The 18,627-nt window shown below is 44.7% G+C and overlaps 1 protein-coding gene across 3 annotated transcripts; it reads right to left on the bottom strand.

The window, feature by feature from the left end:
• Positions 1-611: 611 nt before the first annotated feature.
• On the bottom strand, positions 612-18,362 carry LOC114083118 (mediator of RNA polymerase II transcription subunit 15-like). 3 transcript variants are annotated; one of them, XR_011708882.1, is made up of 4 exons: positions 18,214-18,362; positions 14,610-14,697; positions 4,224-4,275; positions 612-1,314 (listed from the first exon to the last, which is right to left on the bottom strand). XR_011708882.1 is itself a non-coding variant. In XM_027924283.2 (4 exons), the coding sequence occupies exons 1-4, from the start codon at positions 18,268-18,270 to the stop codon at positions 1,250-1,252; spliced, it is 291 nt and encodes a 96-aa protein (XP_027780084.2). In that variant the 5' UTR covers positions 18,271-18,362; the 3' UTR covers positions 612-1,249. The 3 variants fall into 3 exon arrangements, 2 of the variants coding, with proteins under 2 accessions (XP_027780084.2, XP_027780086.2); XM_027924283.2 differs by having other exon boundaries at positions 612-1,332; positions 18,203-18,362; XM_027924285.3 differs by having other exon boundaries at positions 18,203-18,356.
• Between the last annotated feature and the right edge of the window lie 265 nt (positions 18,363-18,627).

Raw genomic sequence — 18,627 nt, 5'->3', positions numbered from 1 at the left:
TCCTATCCCCACGTCCCCTCCCCTTCCCTCCCTTCACTCACTCTACCTAATCTAATGTAACACTATTCTTCTCTAGTGCCTCCTGCCTTATTATGAAATAGCATCCACATATTAGAGAAAACATTCAGCCTTTGGTTTTTTGGGATTGGCATATTTCACTTAGCATGATATTCTCCAGCTTCATCCATTTACTGGCAAATGCCATAATTTCATTCTTCTTTAAAGCTGAGTAATATTCCATTGGGGGGAAAATATCACACACACACATACACATACACACACACACACACACACACACACCACATTTTCTTTATCCAGTCATCTATTAGACACCTTGGTTGGTTCCATATTTTAGGGATTGTGAATCCAATTTAGAATTTTCAAGTCTATTCACATATTCATAAAGCAGTGTAACTGTTACAATCTTTTGTACATTTTTTTTCAATACTGGAATGAACCCAGAGCCACTTTGCCACTGAGCTATACACCCAACCTTTTTTTATTTTGAGTTGCTGAGGCTGGCCTTGAACTTGCAATCCTCCTGCCTCAACCTTTTAGTAGCTAGGATTACAGGTGTACACTGAAAGGCGAGTGACTCACCGAGACACAGATTCAACCAAGAGACTTTATTGGGGGGCTGTCCGAAGGGGAAGAAAAGGAGAGGCAGAGAGCAGAGAGAGAAGAGGAGAGCAGAGAGAAATAGACCAGAGAGCAGGGAGAGAGAGAAAGAAGAGGAAGAGGTAAGAGTGGAAGAAGGCAGAGAGCTTGCAAGCTTTGGATTAAGAAGGGTTGTATAGGTGACATGGCAGGTGCTGATTGGCAGGGTGACTCAGGAATAGCAAGCAGACACTGGGTCCTGTGGGGATTGGTCAAGAAAACCTTCGAATTTGGTGCTCTTTGGCGTGGCGCCCTTTGGAGAGGAAGGGTAGGGGTAAATGATCCCGTGTTGTTCTCCTGAGAGGAAACTTAACTTTGGCGGGGGGGTCTTCCAAATACCCAACATTCCTCCCTGTTTGTTTTTGTGTTGGGAGCAGGGCAATGAGATTTTCTGGCTACTTACTGCTGGAGAGGGACGACAAGTGTGAAGGAAGGGAGGGGTGGTCAGGGTGTGGGGACAAGAGAAGCATAGCTGTAAAGGCCAGGGCACTGAAGATGTGAATTTCCTTGGGGCCGAAATCGATGAAAGTTCCTCGAAGCCATAGGTCTTGGGTAGTCTCGATCCAATTTTTGTCCCTGCAAATGGGGGGAATCAGCCAGATGTCCTGTTGGAGGGCTTCCATGGATTCCAAGAAGCAGGTGCACCACGTGATAACCCTAAAACACCAAAGACACCTGAAGGTAAGGAGAAGAGGAGGAAAGAGGAGACAACACTTTAGCTTCTGGCCAGAAGTCCAGTGAGAGGGACTGGCTGAGAAAAGACCAGCGGTCAGGAGGAGGCACACAAAAGGGAATGGGCCTAGAAACCCTGTGTGACAGCCAAGTGAAGTTCCCTAGTCGTGTTTCCATTTTGTAGCTCCATATTCACGATGGTGAAGTTCCGTCAGCCCTTGGTGAGGCCTTCATGTAAGGGACAGGTTCCTCCAAGTAGCAAGTAGCTAAAAATCCCTGAGGAGAATCTGTTTAAAGGTCTCACTAGATATTTTGTCTGTTTGATCCTGCAGGAATTTTATGATTCATGGTAGAAAATCACAAAACAAGAAAATCCAAATTATTGGGGCCATCTGGGATGTCTGAGGAAGCCGACTTGGTAGGTGTGAGGGAGGTGGATGCCAGGAGGGTGGCAAAAGACACAGGTGGAACTAGAGTGAGGCATGTTGTTGGGAGGGTTTCTCGGGTTGGGGAAGGTCCTCCTTGGGAAGGGGAAAAGGAACCCTCAGGTGTGAGATGTGGAGCTTTAAAGGATTCTCAGGAGTGGTGGAGCAGACATATTTGTAGTTAGGAGGATGGTGGACAGTCAGTCTGGGCTCCCTCAGTCAGAGGCTGGGCCAGTTTAAGCATTGAAACGCAAATCCATGAAGTCAGCTTGCCTGGAACTCCTGTAGGTGGGCAGCAGTGGGAGTGCACAAGATAATCTTTAGAGGGCCTTTCCATTTAGGTGTCAGGGTAGGCATGTCACCAGAAGGAGGAGAGAAATATACCCAGTCGCCTGGGGTTAAGGGGAAAGAAATGTGTGACATGGAGGGATCAGGTAATAGTTTCCTGGTGTTTCCAAATCTGTGTTTGGATGAAACTAAGAAGGAGGTGACTGAGATGTTCTGGAAGAATGCAGGGTGAAGGAGTCATCATAGATAGTAGGGGTGGGCTTCCATACATCACCTAAAAAGGAATGTTTGAGTTGGCCTTTTGGGGAATGCCCAAAGGCAAAACAGGGTGACTAGGAGAAATTTGACCCAGTGGAGATGTAGTTTGAGGGAGAGCTTGGTGAGGGTCTCCTTTAGGGTGCGGTTAATGTGTTCTACCTTGCCTGAAGAGGTGGGATGATAGCGGATGTGTAGATTCCAGGGAATGTGGAGAGCCTCAGCAATGAGTTGTGTGGTTTGTGAGGTAAACTCGGGCCATTGTCTGATGCCAACAAGGTAGGGACCTCAAATCTTGGGATGACATCTGTGAGCAAAACAAAGGTGACCATGGATTCCCTTTTGTTGGTGGTAGGAAAAGCTTCCCCTCATCCTGGAGGAGGAGATAGAGATACCTCTTGACCCTGGGCATGTGTGTGAAATCCAATTGCCAATCAGATCCTGGAAATTGTCCTCGAGCCTGGTGGGCAGGAAAGGAGCCTGGCCTGAGAAGGGTATTAGGATTGGTTCTTTGACAAATGGTGCAGTTAGTGGTGAGGTCTTATTAAGCCCCTGAACCATAGGTCCTTAATAATGGGCTGTAGGCCCTGAAGACTGCTAGTTGGAAGAGGGTATCAAGATTGACAAGGGAAATGCTGAGGGTCCTTAAGATGAATTCCGACAGGGACACACTGAGCCAGTGTGTGGAATTGTCCCAAACTTGAGGGTTTACCTCCGGAGGGAGAGAAGTAGGGGAGCCTATGGACGTGTGGGTTGCTGCTGCAAGGCTGAGGATAAAAGAAAGGGTGGGATGGAGTGTGATGGAGGTATGAAATTTAGCTAAGATGTCCCTTCCCAATAGGGGAATGGGGCCTTGGGGCATTACCAAAAACTGGTGGGAGAAAGGATAGTGGTAAAACGTACAAGAGAGCTTGGGGGTTTTAAGGGGAAGGATTCTATGTCCCTCTACCCCAACAATGGGGGAACAGGATTGAAACAGTGGGTCAACAAAACTCCCTCAAGACTGAATAAGTGGCCCCTGAGTCTAAAAGGAAGTTAATCAGGCGTCCATCCACCATAATAGTGACCCTGGGCTCCCTGAAAGGTGATGGTGGTCGTAGGGGGAAGGGGGGGGGCGGGGGGGGCCGGATAGTTCCAAGGCCCCTTCAGTCGTCTGTTGCCAGCCCCAAAAGATCCAGGGCTGGGCTCAGGGCGGATCTAGCTCCCCTTCGGGGGGCCGGGCCAGGCAATCCATGGCCCAGTGACCCCTTAATTGGCATTTAGAGTGTGGATGCATAGGTGACTTGGGATTAGGGTACTCTAAACAGGGCCCAGGGCCATCTTGGGTGGTGGGTCTTTGGCCGAAAATGAAGGGGCCCGTGGGGTAGGTCCTCGTAAAACTTGTGCCAGCATCTACTTAAGAACTAGGGCCACTGCCTGGTCAGTCTGAGAGAACAAAAGAATTCCCTAAGTCAGGGGACACAACATGAGGTGAAGGGACCCTCCACAAGGCAGGGAACAAGGGGTGGGGACTTAGAAGGATGACCCAGAAGCTTCAAGTCACAGAAACACACATTTAAATCAGGCCTATATAGGTGAATAAAGCCAACTATTAAGAAGAAAGCATCTGTTCCAGGGTAAACTGCGTATTTAAAATTGTCCAGAGTGTAAACAGAGATCAAGTACACAAGTGAAAACAACAGTCCAGTATAGACCACTTTGAGGCCAACATTTCCATGTCAGAATCAGCATTTTTGAGACTCAGGCTCTGGGAGGATGGAGAATTTGGAATCAAATGATATGCAGTGAGGAATTTCCCAGAAGCAGACAAGCTGACACAGATGTTCCAACTCAGGCACCGAGATCCACCCAAAGAGCCAACAGATAGCAATAGAACTTGCCTCTCACAGTGATCACAACAAAACAGAAATGTGAAATCTTACTTACAAATATCTCGAAAATGGATAATGAGCCTGGCCACGAGGGAAAGGTATTCGTCCTAAAAGTAAAAACAGGAAGCAGTTTAAATCCAAATGGAGAAGCACAGCCATGTGACTCCCCCATCCCACCCCCTCAACCCTGGCCAACCAGAGGTTCTTCCTTCAAGGCTGCTGGCCTCTGGGGCCAACTGAGATGGCTGCAGTCATTCAGCCCAGCTCAGCCTCCTCTGGAATCCATCTCTCAGAGGAGAGCTGTCAGTGCTCTGCTCTGCTGCTGATAAAAGGCACAAAGAAACAAAGAAAGAAGGATACTTCAAAAGGCAGCTCCTCCAAACAAATGGAAAAATCATTCAGCTGAGAGAGCTGGGAGTCACCTCAAGTCCCTTCTTGTCACAGAGGGCAAAATCAGGTCCAGAGAGGCAAGAAGGTGGCCTAAGGTCAAGGCCTATCAGAAGCAGACGTGTACAGGCCACAGCTGTCTTTACACTACTGGTATGGAAGAGCTTTTGATTTTAATGACCAGCCTGTAGCTGCCTTTCCTTGCAGACGTGGTATGTGCACGCAAATCTGCATGAGGTACCCCTGGGCTGTGCCTGCTGGGAATCCATGTTTCACTGCTAGCTACACAGGCAAGGGAGGGAGCAAAATGCAACTCAAAGGTGACAGGTAAAAGCCACTGACTGCCCAGGCCCTGTCTAAGCTGCCATATTTCTGGAACTGCCCAGAAGGGCCTGTCTTCCACTAACTGTCCTGTCCTGTGGGCACTCAAGAGTGTTCTGGGGAAACCACTACCGAGAAGGATGTCTGATATAAAATCTTATTTCAGAGAAGCATACTTTCTTCTCCATGGAAATATCCATCCTTCTAGCAAGGCAGCCCAGAAGGGGGAAGCCCTTATTCCTATGCTGCTGCACAATCATCCTCCTAAGTCACTGTGGTACTCAGAGTCCACTAGACAGAAGACAAGACAGAAGAGAAAAGGGACAAGAAAATAAACATGAATTGGGTGTGGGTTAAAACCTAAAAAGATACTGTATTTATATCATTATTACTCTTCACCTATTTCCACACTCCACCCTACTGCTATTTTTCAGCTAGGGTAATTAGAACAGGACAACAGGAAGGAGAAAAGGCCCAATGGAAAGAAGCTGGGAGGAATTGCTGAGGAGAAAAAGGTACAAGGAAGCACTGCTGGAACACAGGGAACCTGAGGGGGTTCTGTCAGTACTCTAACTTCTAATGGCCCCAACAATTTCTAGTAGGAAAGACAACATGCTAGAGGTAGAAGGAACCCCCGTACATACTCAGTTGCCTACCAATGCCACGTACCTGAAAGACCTGGGAAGTGGAAGCAATAGAAGTGTGGGAGCCAAAGGAAACCCGGGAATGGAAATGAGGCAGTCAGGTCTAGGGGGAGAGAACTTGGAAGTCAGCCAGTCCACATCTGACTTCTCATTAGGGGACTAGACTACCTTGTAGGTCTGCAATACCTTGAAAGAATCTGTTGAGTTTTCTCTATTATCATGAAAGAAAAACAGGTTTACGTAGACTTAAGACATGATAAATGATGCTCAAGAGCATGTCCCCAATGCCTTCTGCACAGAAGCAGAACCTAGTTACACCCACTGCCAGTAGTCAGATAAGTAGACTTTACCATGCTACAGGTAAGTCACCCTGATGGTCAAGAAACTTTCTAATGGATGAAACACATTTTTTTTTATTCTCCCAAAAGCAAGTCACACAAGAATATGTGGGGCTAAGTCTATGGGTTAGTTCCAGCATCTGACATTACAGTGCTGATCCCCCAGGGCTAGGCTATCTTTTATGCCCCCAGCTACTTATTTTCTACTGTGAATGATGGTACCTAACTTATCTCCTACAGGTGAGAATTTTCAGTCCCTGTTCAGACAGAGAGATAATGGTACTCCCTTGCTCCAAAGCACTCAATTTGCCATAATGGCCCCTGAAAAAAAGGGCAAGGGCAGGTAACTACTACCTTATCTTCCTTCCAACTCCTCTGCTCATTATCAAAAATTTAAAGTGACCAGGCTACACCCAAGTCTGTTATTACAAGACCATAAACAATAATACCATAAGGGCTGGGGTTGTGGCTCAGTGGTAGAGCACTTGCCTGGCACGTGTGAGGCACTGGGTTTGATCCTCGGCACCATATAAAAATAAATAAATAAAAAGAAGGTATTGTATCAATCTACAACCCCCCCAAAATATTAAAAAAAATAACTCCATAACAAGAGCAGCCAACACTCAAGACACTCACCCCTGACAAAACTCCTCTAAAGACTACACATACATCGATGCTTTTAAATCCCCCAACCATCTAGTGCTGCTGATATGTCCAGATCAGAGAAAATGAAAGCATTAAAAAAAAAAAAAAAAAGCTTGATGGCTGGGATTGTGGTAGAGCGCTAGCCTCACATCTGTGAGGGCACAGGGTTTGATTCTCAGCACCGCATATAAATAAATGAGTAAAATAAAAGTCGATCCACAACTAAAAAATATATATATATTTAAAAAACAAAAAGGCTCAAGGCATCTGAGAAGGTAGCCTAGTGGTAGAGCATGTACTTAACATGTGTGAGGCTCCAAGTTTGATCCCTGGCACACCACAAACACACACATACAAGCTTAAGACTCTGAACATATGCTTGATGTATGCAAGTCTTGCTTGTTCTCTCCCCCTAGACTTGTCTGCCTCATTTCCATTCCCAGGTTTCCTATGGCTCCTACACTTCTGTTGCTTCCACTTACCAGGAAGGCTCAAAAATATGCAATGGAGTGAGCCTCAGAGACAGTGGGAGAAGTTTGCACACTCCTTATAAAATACCATCAACTATGTACTCTGTTACTAAATGCTGCCTTTTGTATAAGACCTGGGAAGTCCAAATCACTTAAATCTGTCAAAAAAAATACTGGAAGAATAAACCAAAATCATGGGTTAAAAAAGGAAGATGAGCCTTTTCCAAACCTACTGGTCTTTGCCATGAAAACATGTAAATCTTTCACCACGGAAAAGATAAAACAAAGTGGTGGCACATACCTATAATCCCAGCAGCTCAGGAGGCTGAGACAGGAGGATCCCAAGTTCAAAGCCAGCCTCAGCAACTTAACCCTAAACAACTCAGTGAGACTCTGTCTCTAAACAGAATATAAAAAAGTTCTGGGGATGTGGCTGAGTGGTCATATACCCCTCAGTTCAATTGTTGGTACCCCCCCCCCGAAAAGGAAAAAGAAAACAGCACAATTCCCCCCAAATTCAAAATCAACCAAAACAAATGAGTTAACTATCAAGTCAGTGGTAGAAACATACAGGGTAAAGAATTCCGTTGAGTAGCCTTTTTTAAAAAAAGGGAACAAAAAACCTAAACATGCTACAAGGAGTACATTTTAAAGGACAAAGCTGCAAAATAATCTCAAACTTTTAGTCCACAATTTGTTACTAGTGGTATTAAGCCATTTATGCTGAAACCCTTTGAGAGTAAAGCAAGCAATTATGCTAATGATATTGAAAAACAAGATGTTCATAGTAACAGAAAAGACATGGTTTAAAACCAAAGTAAAAATCCTGCAAAGGTAATCTGAATTAGAAACATCACTTTAATAATACCTGGCTTTTTTTTTTCCCCTTTTAATTTTGAAACAGGGTCTCATGAAGTTGCTGAGGCTAGCCACAAATTTGCAATCTTCCTGCTTCAGCCTCCCGAATTGCTGGGATTACAGGTATGCACCACCACACCTGACTTATGGGGCATTTCTGTTATTTCAAAAACATGTATTTCTTAGTTCTATTCACAAAAAGGCCCAAAAGCAATGAGCAGAGCTGAGTCCACAATTGCATGCACTGAATGGCATTTTACCCTCAAAAAAGGATTCAGGGATCCTTAGAGGAACACGTAATCCCAGGGCCTAAATACCAGCAAGCTAGAAAAGACTAAAAGGGTTATGTAAGGAGCCCTAAGAGTGCAGGGGGCATGGGAGCTACCACTGAAGGAGGACAGGACCATCAATGCAAACTACTACAATGAACTGAAATACACCAAATACACATCCCTGAAGTTAAAACGTTGCTCAAAGAAGAGAACCCATCTGTGGCCCCCTGAGGACACTCTTTGCCCTGGAAGGAATAATAACAGCATTCCTGGTGGTCTAGAACAAGTAATATTAAAAAAAAAAAAATTCCTCCCTGATGACAGAAAATGCTTCTTTGACAGAAAAACTTCCATGTGATAAATATGGAAGAGCCAGAATTAAAGACAGTTACCATTTTGCAATCCTTAATTAAACAATAGAATTATTGGATAATGGAGAACTTTACTAGGAGTCAGGCTGCCACCCCTCTAAACCCCCAACAACTGTGCCTCACTGAAGCTCAAGTCACCCAGAAATATCAGAAAAGGTCACCTTGGGTCCATTCTTGCTAACAAGACTATACCCCTCTGTTCTTTCAATCTAGCACCCAGTTCACAACGAGGGGGCAGGCAGGAGTGAGCAAGGCATCAGGGACCAAGCAGAAGACTGCTGGGCGGTTTTTTTTTTTTTAACAGGCTGAGAGAGGCCTGAGGGGAGAACAGACCCTCATTTGGATCCTGATTCATATAAACCAACTGCTAGGAAAAAACTGCTGAGACGTGAACAAGGCCTTTACGTTGACTGAGGTTGGGTTATTGTTAAGTGGGGCCCTGGTGCGTGTCCTGTGTGGAGAAACTCTCCATTTGCAGGGATACAACACCATGAAAGCTGAGACCTGCCTTGAACAATTCAAGAGAGACCCAGACAGGCCAAACTGCAACAACTTCAGGCTCCACGAGTCTGGACATTTATGTCTCTGAAAGTTTTCCTAATACATTTAAAAATATGTCAGACCTCAGAGGGAATTCTCATCCAAGGCAGCCCCAACAACATCCCTTACCCTTACCCACTCAAGGAAACCACGCTGCCTTGACCTTGCTACCAAGGACAGATAGACACATTCTCTACAACTTTCACTGATTCCATTTTTAAAAATATAGAAGTTTTAGCTGGGCATGATGACACATGCCTGTAATCCCACAAGTTTGGAGGCAGAGGCATGAGGATCATAAGTTCAAACTCAGCCTCAAAGCCAACCTCAGCAACTTAGCAAGGCTCTGAGTAAATTAGTGAGAACCTGTCTCAAAACAAAAACTAAACAAAAATATATATACGTGTGTGTGTTATACATACACACACACACACACACACAGAAATATAATCGTTTTATTAAAATATAATTCACTTTCCATAAAGTCTACCCATTTAATGTACACCATTCAGTAGTTTAATATATATATATATATGTATGTATTTATTTATTTGTAGTCGGACTCAATACCTTTATTTTATTTATTTATTTTTAAGTGGTGCTGGGGATCGAACCCAGGGCCTCGAATATGCTAGAGAAGTGCTCTACCTCTGAGCCACAGCCTCAGCCCCATCAGTAGGCAATCACTAGTCAACTTTCCATCTTTAGTGGGCGAAATAATAGGCCCCAATATACCAGGTCTGATCCCCTGGAACCCTGTAAGTGTTTCCTTATTTGAGAAAGGGTTTTTGCAGATGTGCTTAACGATCTTGAGAAAGGGGAGCGCACTTAACTGCAATCATAAAACCTCATGATGCGGCAGAAAGGAATTTCACACTCAGAGAAGAAGGTGATGTTAAGATAGAGCAGAGAGACATTTTACCATATGATGCTGAGTCTTGAAGCCTGCCACGACACATTCATATACCAAGAGACACCAGCAGCTACCAACTACTGGAAGATGAAAGGAAAATCGTCCCTGAGAGCCTTAGAGGGAATACAGACCTACCAACATGGTGATTTCTGACCAGTGATATTCATTTTTAGACTTTTGGACTTTAAAATAAGAGAAACTAGATTTGTTCAAATTACGTATGTATGCATTCATTTATTTATTTACTTTTTTATGACATGGTTTCCTGATAGGAATGGGGATGTAGCTCAGTGATAAAGCAGCCTTGAGCTCAATTCCTAGCACTGCAAAGAATAAAACAAAAAAACCCAAAAAACCCAACAAAGAGAACAAGAGAGAATCAAAGTATGCACAAGTCAACAAACGAGCTAAGCATCATGCATCCTTTGACGTGCCCTGTACTTGTTTTTTTCCACAGGTAAATTAGGGAGAATGTTGCTCTCTAGATGTTTGTAAAATGTTTCTCTAGGGCCTGGATACATTCATACATACAGCTCCTGAAAACTGAACAATTAGAATTTAAAATTAGGCTTGTGAACAAATGTTTACTAAAGGCAGTGCAGAAGTCCTGACAGTTATACATTTAGATGAAACTCATCAAAGCAAAGCAACACTGCTAATGGTGATAAGAACACTGGAGGCTCCTTATGAACCAGCAGCACCAAGCACAATCCCAGGACTTTCTAGGAGATCTCAAAAGTTAAGAAAATGCTCATCTTGGGCTGGGATTATAGCTCAGTGGTAAAGCACTAACCTAGTACATGTGAGACACTGGGTTTGATCCTCAGTACCACATAAAAATAAATAAAAATAAAGACATTGTCCCCATTTATAACTAAAAGGAAAAAGAAAGAAAGGGGGGGGGGGAGAGGGAAGGAGGGAGGGAGGGAGGGGGGGGAGGGAATATACCCAATAAGCATCTTTCCATACTGCCCCTTTAGGTGATGACAGGTGCCAGGACCCCTGACTGCTAAATCTTTCTGAACTATCAGAAGGCTGCCTGGAATGCATGGAGTTGTTATTATGAACTATGGCCCACCACCCAGGCATGGCTATTTTTGTTTCCCTCAACTCCTTCACAAAGAGGAGTCCCATCCATAAGAAATAAGTCTTCAAGGATTAAAGTGGGTGTCTGTATGTCTTTTGCTTTGCTGGGTGGGAGTCAATGAGAAACATGGCTAAAAGCGTCCACTCTGACACCAGACCCCTAGGATTACAACCCAGCTCTCCTCTAACCAGCCATATGATATTTTGAGCAGGGCAATTAGCATATGTGTGACTGAATTTCCTTGTATGTTGACTGGGAAAAACAATACTGTACCCACTTTATAGGTGTAAGTGGGGCTCAAAGAGATTCTTATACATGAAGAACTCAGAAGATGGCCTTGCACGGGGACATCACATTGTAATCTGAAGATGAGATCTAGCCATGAAACCAAGAGTGAGCCAATGCCAAGATGGGTAGGGCTTTAACTTGGGGAATGAACACTGGAAGCATGTGTCGACTCTGGAAATTTGGTGAATTCTTCTAGAGAAAAACACTCAAGGATTTCTCTGCCCTGGAGTATACACTAAACTGCCTGAAGTGCTCATTAGTTCTCCAGTACCCTTAGAGAGGCATCTTTGAAACTGCAAGCCTATCAGAATTCCAAGGGAAGGTCATCCTCCTTCTCCATGACTCACTACCTCAGAGCTCCTCTAGGATCCACAGAGATATCATTATTCCCTAACTTTTCCCCTGCTCCAGAGTCCTACTTTTTAATTTTTTTCACAGCTGTTCTACAGGGTCTCAGGCAGCAGGGGAGGTTAAAGTGTGCCTGAGTTGCAATTTTGACCTGAAGATAAATACAGACGGTAGTGCCCAAGTATGTCTGTCTCTGTGAAAATGACACAGGAATTTTCCTACACTGTTCTCATAAACACTTCTCTTTCAATTAGCCAGAGCCTCCTTTATAAATTAGGGATTTAGAGCCAACTCAAACAAAGCAAATGGATTGGAATCATTAAGGGGCAGCATAAGTAATTCGATATGCAGTAAATGAAAGACTAAGGCAGAGTGAATGGGGGTGGTCAGGGGCTGTTGTGTTTGTAGGCACATCCTTTGGGATGGAAGGCTTACTCCTCAGCTGCTAGGAAGGTCTCTGAGGTAGTTTCCATTATAGCTAGGCAATAATCACTGGCCACTGGTCACGCCAAAAGGCAAAGGTGATTTTCCCAACCCTGAATCTTCACTGGACTTAACACTTCCTGTATGCAGATGCACACCTATAATCTCAAAAATTAGAGAGGCTGAGGCAGAAGAACTGAAGTCTGAGGCCAACCCTGGCAACTTAGTCAGCCTGTTTCAAAATAAAAAGTAAAAGGGCTGGAAGGGCTAGGGATATAGCTCAATGGTAGAGTGCCCTTGGGTGAAATCCCCGTCTCTCTCTCTCACACACACACACACAAATTAAATAAATAAATAAATAAAAATCCTATCCACACCTCTGAGGGCTGCCAGCTCCCACTCTTCTTTTTGAAAGCCAGCCACAGTTCTATAATAAAGTCTGAACTCTGCCACTGGAGATACCAGAGTGGAGGCCATACTGGGAAAAGTGACATGCAGTCACCTGAGTGAAGCCTTTATGGACCTTCCAGACTATCCCAGCTACCCTCACTAAGCAACCACATGAGATGTCAGAGAGAAACCTGAACAGTCCAGCTGGGTAATTCCAATTGCTCCTGCTCCTGATTTACAGAATCAGGAGAAACAACTCCCTGCTTTACACTATTAAGTTTTGGAGTTTGTTTGTTATGGATAAACAGTAAACAGTGCTTAACAATCTCTATATTTTTAAAGCTGAGATGGTCAGTTCAATAAGCCTCATCAAAGTTCTTTTAATTATAAGAAAATACAAACTAACAAAATCAGTAAAATATCCCATCCCCAAAATATACAAATAAAAAATTAAAAATTAAAAAAACAAACTATTAAAATGAAAAGACCAACAACCCAATTAAAAAACAGGACAAGGGGGGCTGGGGATGTGGCTCAAGCGGTAGCACGCTCGCCTGGCATGCGTGCGGCCAGGGTTCGATCCTCAGCACCACATACAAACAAAAGATGTTGTGTCCGCCAATAACTAAAAAATAATAAATATTAAAATTCTCTCTCTCTCTCTCTCTTTAAAAAAAAAAAAAACAGGACAAGGGCTAGGGTTGTGGCTCAGCGGTAGAGTGCTAGCCTAGCACATGCGAGGCCCTGGGTTCGATCCTCAGCACCACATAAAATAAATGAATAAAATAAAGGTATTATGTTTAAATAAATAAATAAATACATAAAAGGACAAGGGTCATGTCTATAATCCCAGCAACACAAGCTGCTGAGGCAAGAGGATTTCAAGTTCAAGGTCAAACTCTCTAGGCAACTTAAAAAGACACTATCGCAAATAATAAATATTAAAATTCTCTCTCTCTCTCTCTCTCTTTAAAATAAATAAATAAATAAATGGAATATACTAATTCTTACTTAAAAAAATAAAAATAAAAAATAAAAATAAATCAGGTACCTGCTATAACATGGTTCAATCATACACACACACAAAATTCTCCATAAATCACTTTTTTTTTTTTTTTTAAATAGTGCTCTGGATCAAACCTAGGACCTTAGGCATGCTAGGCAAGTGCTTTAACAATTAACTACAGGCCAGTCCTGTATGACTACATTTATATGAAAAGTTCAGAATGGGAAAATCCATAGCAACAGAAAGTAGAAAAGTGGTTGCTAATGACTGGGGGGAAAATGAGGTGTGACTGCTAATGGTCACCAAGTTTCTTTTGGAAAAATATTCTAAAATTAGATTACAATGATAGTTCTCATAATTCTGAATATCCTAGGCAATTGAACTGTACACCTTAAACAGGTGAACTGTGGAGTATATGAATTCAATCTCAATAATGCTCTTAAAAGAAAAACAAAATACTTATTACACATGTTCACAACAGAAGCCACCCTGCCCCACTTCAATATGCATGCTCTTGGGGCTTTTCCTTAAACAACTATGTACTCATAAACACACACCACTGTTTCATTTCATTTCATTTCTTCCATTTTGCTTCATTTCTACTAGAAGGGCTCTGCTCTGGGGAGAGCCCATGGAGGAAGCAAGACAATCATATGAAACCCAAGATAAGAGGCCACATTGTAGAAATCCTTCTACCCACTCCACCTATGCTGTCCCAGGGCTCAGATCTTAACCAATATTACCTGCCTCACTTCACAAAAGGGAATAGGTGCACTTCTATATCCATACATTAGAGTCTACAGGGCTCAGGGAGGATCCCTGTTGAGCTGCGGCTCAGGAGAGAATCAGTGCTTACTCCCAGCATTCCCCATTCCATGGGAACAATAGGTTTTGAGGGAGCTCCCTGTAGGATTCATAGGGGCTGGCCACAGATGGAAGATACCAGCAGTGAAGACAAGGGCTGCCCACCCAGTATCCTCCTCATTCCATTGACATAGGAGAATGATGCACACAAAGCCAACCATGTCTGTGATTAATCAGTGAGCAATCAAACAACCCACTCCCTAGGACCCTAGCAGAGAGTTCTCAGAATCTGCAACATCTCACTCTATCAAGGGGCTCCACCCAAGGAGGCCTTACCCGGGTCTTGGCCTTCAGGAATACATGGTTCTCCATATCCTTGCTAGATATACTGTGGCCCACACCAGCTTTCCTCATGGCATCCTCACTGAAACACAAAAGAGACATTTACACACAATAGCAAGTCTTAGCCATCAGGCCCTTCATGGTAGCTGCCCCTGGGAGGACCAGGTGCTGTTCCCAGAATGCAGCCTCACTGAGGTCCCATCAAGATATGAAGGGAGGGATGCTCAACAGAGCAATGACAGAAAGCTTAACAAGGGAGTAAGAGGACAGGGCCATGAGAAAGAAGGAATAGGAAAGGTGGTCACCATGAAGCAAAAGCAAGCCACTGGCATGACGGGAAAGGGGAACTGTTCCTTAGAGACTGCTCACAACCAACACAAAAACAAGCAAGCATTAGACCACTGGGTGGCCAGCCAGTCTCTACTTCCTGCCCTCTGAGTGACCTGGGTGCCTACCCAAACCTGCCACTGAGCACAATGGAACCTCAGTTTCAGAATGTTCCTCTGTAAACTGAAGGGGCCCACAGAAGTCATCTCTCAGTTCCTCCCAAGGAAAGGGTCCCTATGTGGAATAATTCATGTTCTCCAAACATGACCAAAGAGACCCGCCCCAAACTCAAAAGCTTATAGCTGGGGACAGAAGGAGACAGATCACACAAACGTGAAAAACATCTTTAAAACACATTTACTAACAGAGGTATAACAAGAGAGGAAATCTTACTAAAGGTTTTATACCACACTGCCACTCCAGGTTATAAAGAATTATATACATGAGCTAAACTCAGTTTTCCCTTGAATGACAGCATACACTACCCTCCTCCATGCCTGCACACATATGTATGCACACATGCATAACACAAACACACAGAGAAAGAACAGGAATGCATTGCTAGAAAGGAAGAAACACGATAGCAGGCTTGAGCTGGGCATCTATCTCCCAAGAGACACGATGGTCTGTTCTGTTCAGTCTGCCTTCTTCCCTGTAGTGTAGGTCTTCTTCTTGCCTGTTTTCCCAGCACTGGACTTGCTAATAAACAAACAAACAAGACTTGTCAGGGCTCTGTGGCCTCACTTGAATGGAATAAATAAACCAGCCCAGTCCATCTGGTGGTTAAAAACACCCTCACCACTCCAAACACAAACAGGGTACTAAAGAATGCGCATATGGGGCTGCAGCATCACTCTTGTGATCTCTAAAGAAATCACAGAAAGATGGACTGAGGTTGTGGCTCAGTGGTAGAGCACTGGCGTAGTGCATGGAGGCCCTGGGTTGGATCCTCAGTACCACATATAAATAAATAAATAAATAAACAACTAACTAACTAAAGGTATTGTGTTCAACTAAAACTAAAAAATAAATATTAAAAAAAAATCACAGAAAGAAAAGGGACTGGGGTTGTGGCTCAGTGGTACTGTGCTTGCCTATCATGTGTGAGGCACTGGGTTCGATCCTCAGCACCACATTAAAAAAATTAATAAATAAAGTTATATTAAAAAAATCACAGAAAGGAGGATTCATGCTAAGAGATGTACAAACCGGTTTTGATGTAAATAAAAATAACAGAATGTTGACCCGTTGCATTATTAGATCCTTCATTCAACAAGCATGGTTGAAGTCTCTACCTCTCCTGCTTCCAAAAGCCCGCAGCAGAAACCTGTTGCTGCCAAATGAGGCAGCAACAGGTTCCTGCTTGCAAGGCATCCAGGGGTGGAGCAGAAGCATGAGTGGAAAAGTCCACAGGTTCACAAGAGAAGTGAGTAGAATGATATAAAACTGTAACATGAGAACCAGCCCACATGCAACGCAGGATCAGATTTACAGGCAAGCACAGCAAAGGCACAACACAGGCAAGAGGGCTGGTGAGGACCTGGTGGGCACTGCTGAGGCCAGCATGGCACAGGTTGATCTCAACACCAAAAGGAAACTTTTAATGTTCCCCCAGCCCTGACACTTCTCCAGCCCTCCCTCCTGAGTGGTGATGAGGGTTATCCTTTGAGATTTCACCTAGAAATAACTCAAATGCTTCAATAAAATGCTGTTCAATGATTCTGCAAAGTCTGCAGACCTCTCCAGAGGCTATACTGTGGTGATACCAAGGAGCCACTAACACTACAGTCCCCACTTCTTCCACAGTACTAAAGATTCCCAGAATTCTGCCAGCTTCCTTTCTTCCACACTGCTTCATCCTACCCCCAGTTAGTCATCCAGGATTGTCCACAAGCTTCCCTTTCTCTGGAATCCTGTCTTCAGTTTCTACCCTAAGCAGGCCTTTATAATCTACTGTCTAATTAAGTCATCCCACAAGGATTTTACAGATAAATGTGATAGGCAGTAATCTAGCAGAGGGGAAAACAGGATGAAGGACAGGTGTGTGTCCCCCAAGAGCTTAATAAAACTCCCCAAACAGCCTAAATGCCTATCTTCTGTTCTTGATTCATTTCCAAGGACTCGGGGGATCTTCCCAACACGACCTGCATTTCACCACCTCAAAGTAGGCCACTTATCAAATACAGGCTAAACTCCTTAGCACAACACTCCCATCACTATCATGACAGCACTGGATTATCTCATCCATTATCTCCAGGATGTCCTTACTCCTCAACCCTAGAACTCTCAGTCCCAACAAGGTTCTTTATGCAATTAATTTCTCTCATTTCCCCAATCTTCTATTTGGAATGGTAGTATTTCACACTCCTACAAGCCTTGCTAGGACTCAGTTTGTTCATCACCTACTCCACAAGGGTGCTTCTGGTCAGTTAACTGCGACTTTACAAGAAGCCCCTGCAGCACCCACAGCCTAAGGGAGCAAACTGCAAGGAACTGTTTCTCTACTGACAGTTCCATCTCCCAGGGCAGTGGTTGTGTTTCTGGCAATTCTGTGGTGAGCACAGCTCTCCAGTAAGCTCAGTTAAAAACTGCTAAATTAAACAAGTACTCAGTGGTGAGGGACTGGAGTTCCGTTGGGAGGAGACACCAACTCCAGTTCTTCACCCCCTCCTCTGGAATCAAAGATCACTTCCTGACAGCCGCTTCCTGCCACTCTTTGGCCAAGTTCCTACTACTCTGACGGGTCATCCTTAGCTTCTCAGTCCCTACCGCCCACAGCTCACACACACACTCTCTTTCTTCCCCTCCCCATGTATATTACATATACTCCCCCCCCCAAGAAAAATCCTGAAGTGCTTTTCTGGAAGAGAAACCACGAAACGCCTGGTAAAATCAATACGGGCTGCCTCTTTCCCTTTCCGTATCCAGTGTGAACCAAAGCGGGGAAAAGTCCGCACCCAAAGCACACAAATGACGAATGAGAAAACCCAGGACGATGACTCATAAGCCAAGGCTCCATGGTTTGCAGAGTTCAGACCTGGAAAGTTAACAAGCAGCCTTACCCGCCAACAAAGGGGGTAACCACCGAGGGCCACGCCCTTGGGCTCACGAAAGTCGTGAGTACCTTTCATCTCTAGGTGCCCTGGAGACCCCGCAGGTTCCCGGGCCCGGGATCTAGAATTGGGTCCAGCCTCGGCCTCGCCCCCCGCGCGAGAAAGGAATGTCCGGCCATCCAGTCCCCCGCCCCGGCCCCTACTCACATTTGACTAACCAGCTTCTGCCGGAAGGCGGCGCTCCGCCAATCGGTCTCCTGCCCCGATACGTCCATGCCGGTAACCCAGTTTCCACAAACTGCGTCCCACCCCTCCTCCTCCGCCGCCGCCGCCGCTGCTGCCGCCTCTACCGTAGAGCCAGGCCCAAACCCGGAAGACGTCCGCCGGTCCTTGGCCGCACCGGAAGTAGCGCCGGATTGTGGGAAATGTAGTCACGCGCGAGGGCCTACAGGAAATGGAGTTCTCCTTACCTGTTGTTAGCTTTCCCAGCCCGTGGCATCAGGGAGTCACGCGCCCTCTCACAGAGCGGGGGTCTCTCGTGGCCTGTACCCTATGTGTCTGGAGCTGGAGAGTGGTTGCTGCGTGCAACTCCTAGTGCTGTCGGTGGAGGGGCTGACCTTTAACATTTTCTA

The sequence above is a fragment of the Marmota flaviventris genome, chromosome 1, assembly GCF_047511675.1.
Source record: "Marmota flaviventris isolate mMarFla1 chromosome 1, mMarFla1.hap1, whole genome shotgun sequence".
Classification (NCBI taxonomy): domain Eukaryota; kingdom Metazoa; phylum Chordata; class Mammalia; order Rodentia; family Sciuridae; genus Marmota; species Marmota flaviventris.
The sequence above is the reverse complement of the archived record's forward strand: the minus strand, read 5'-3'. Positions and strand labels throughout refer to the sequence as shown.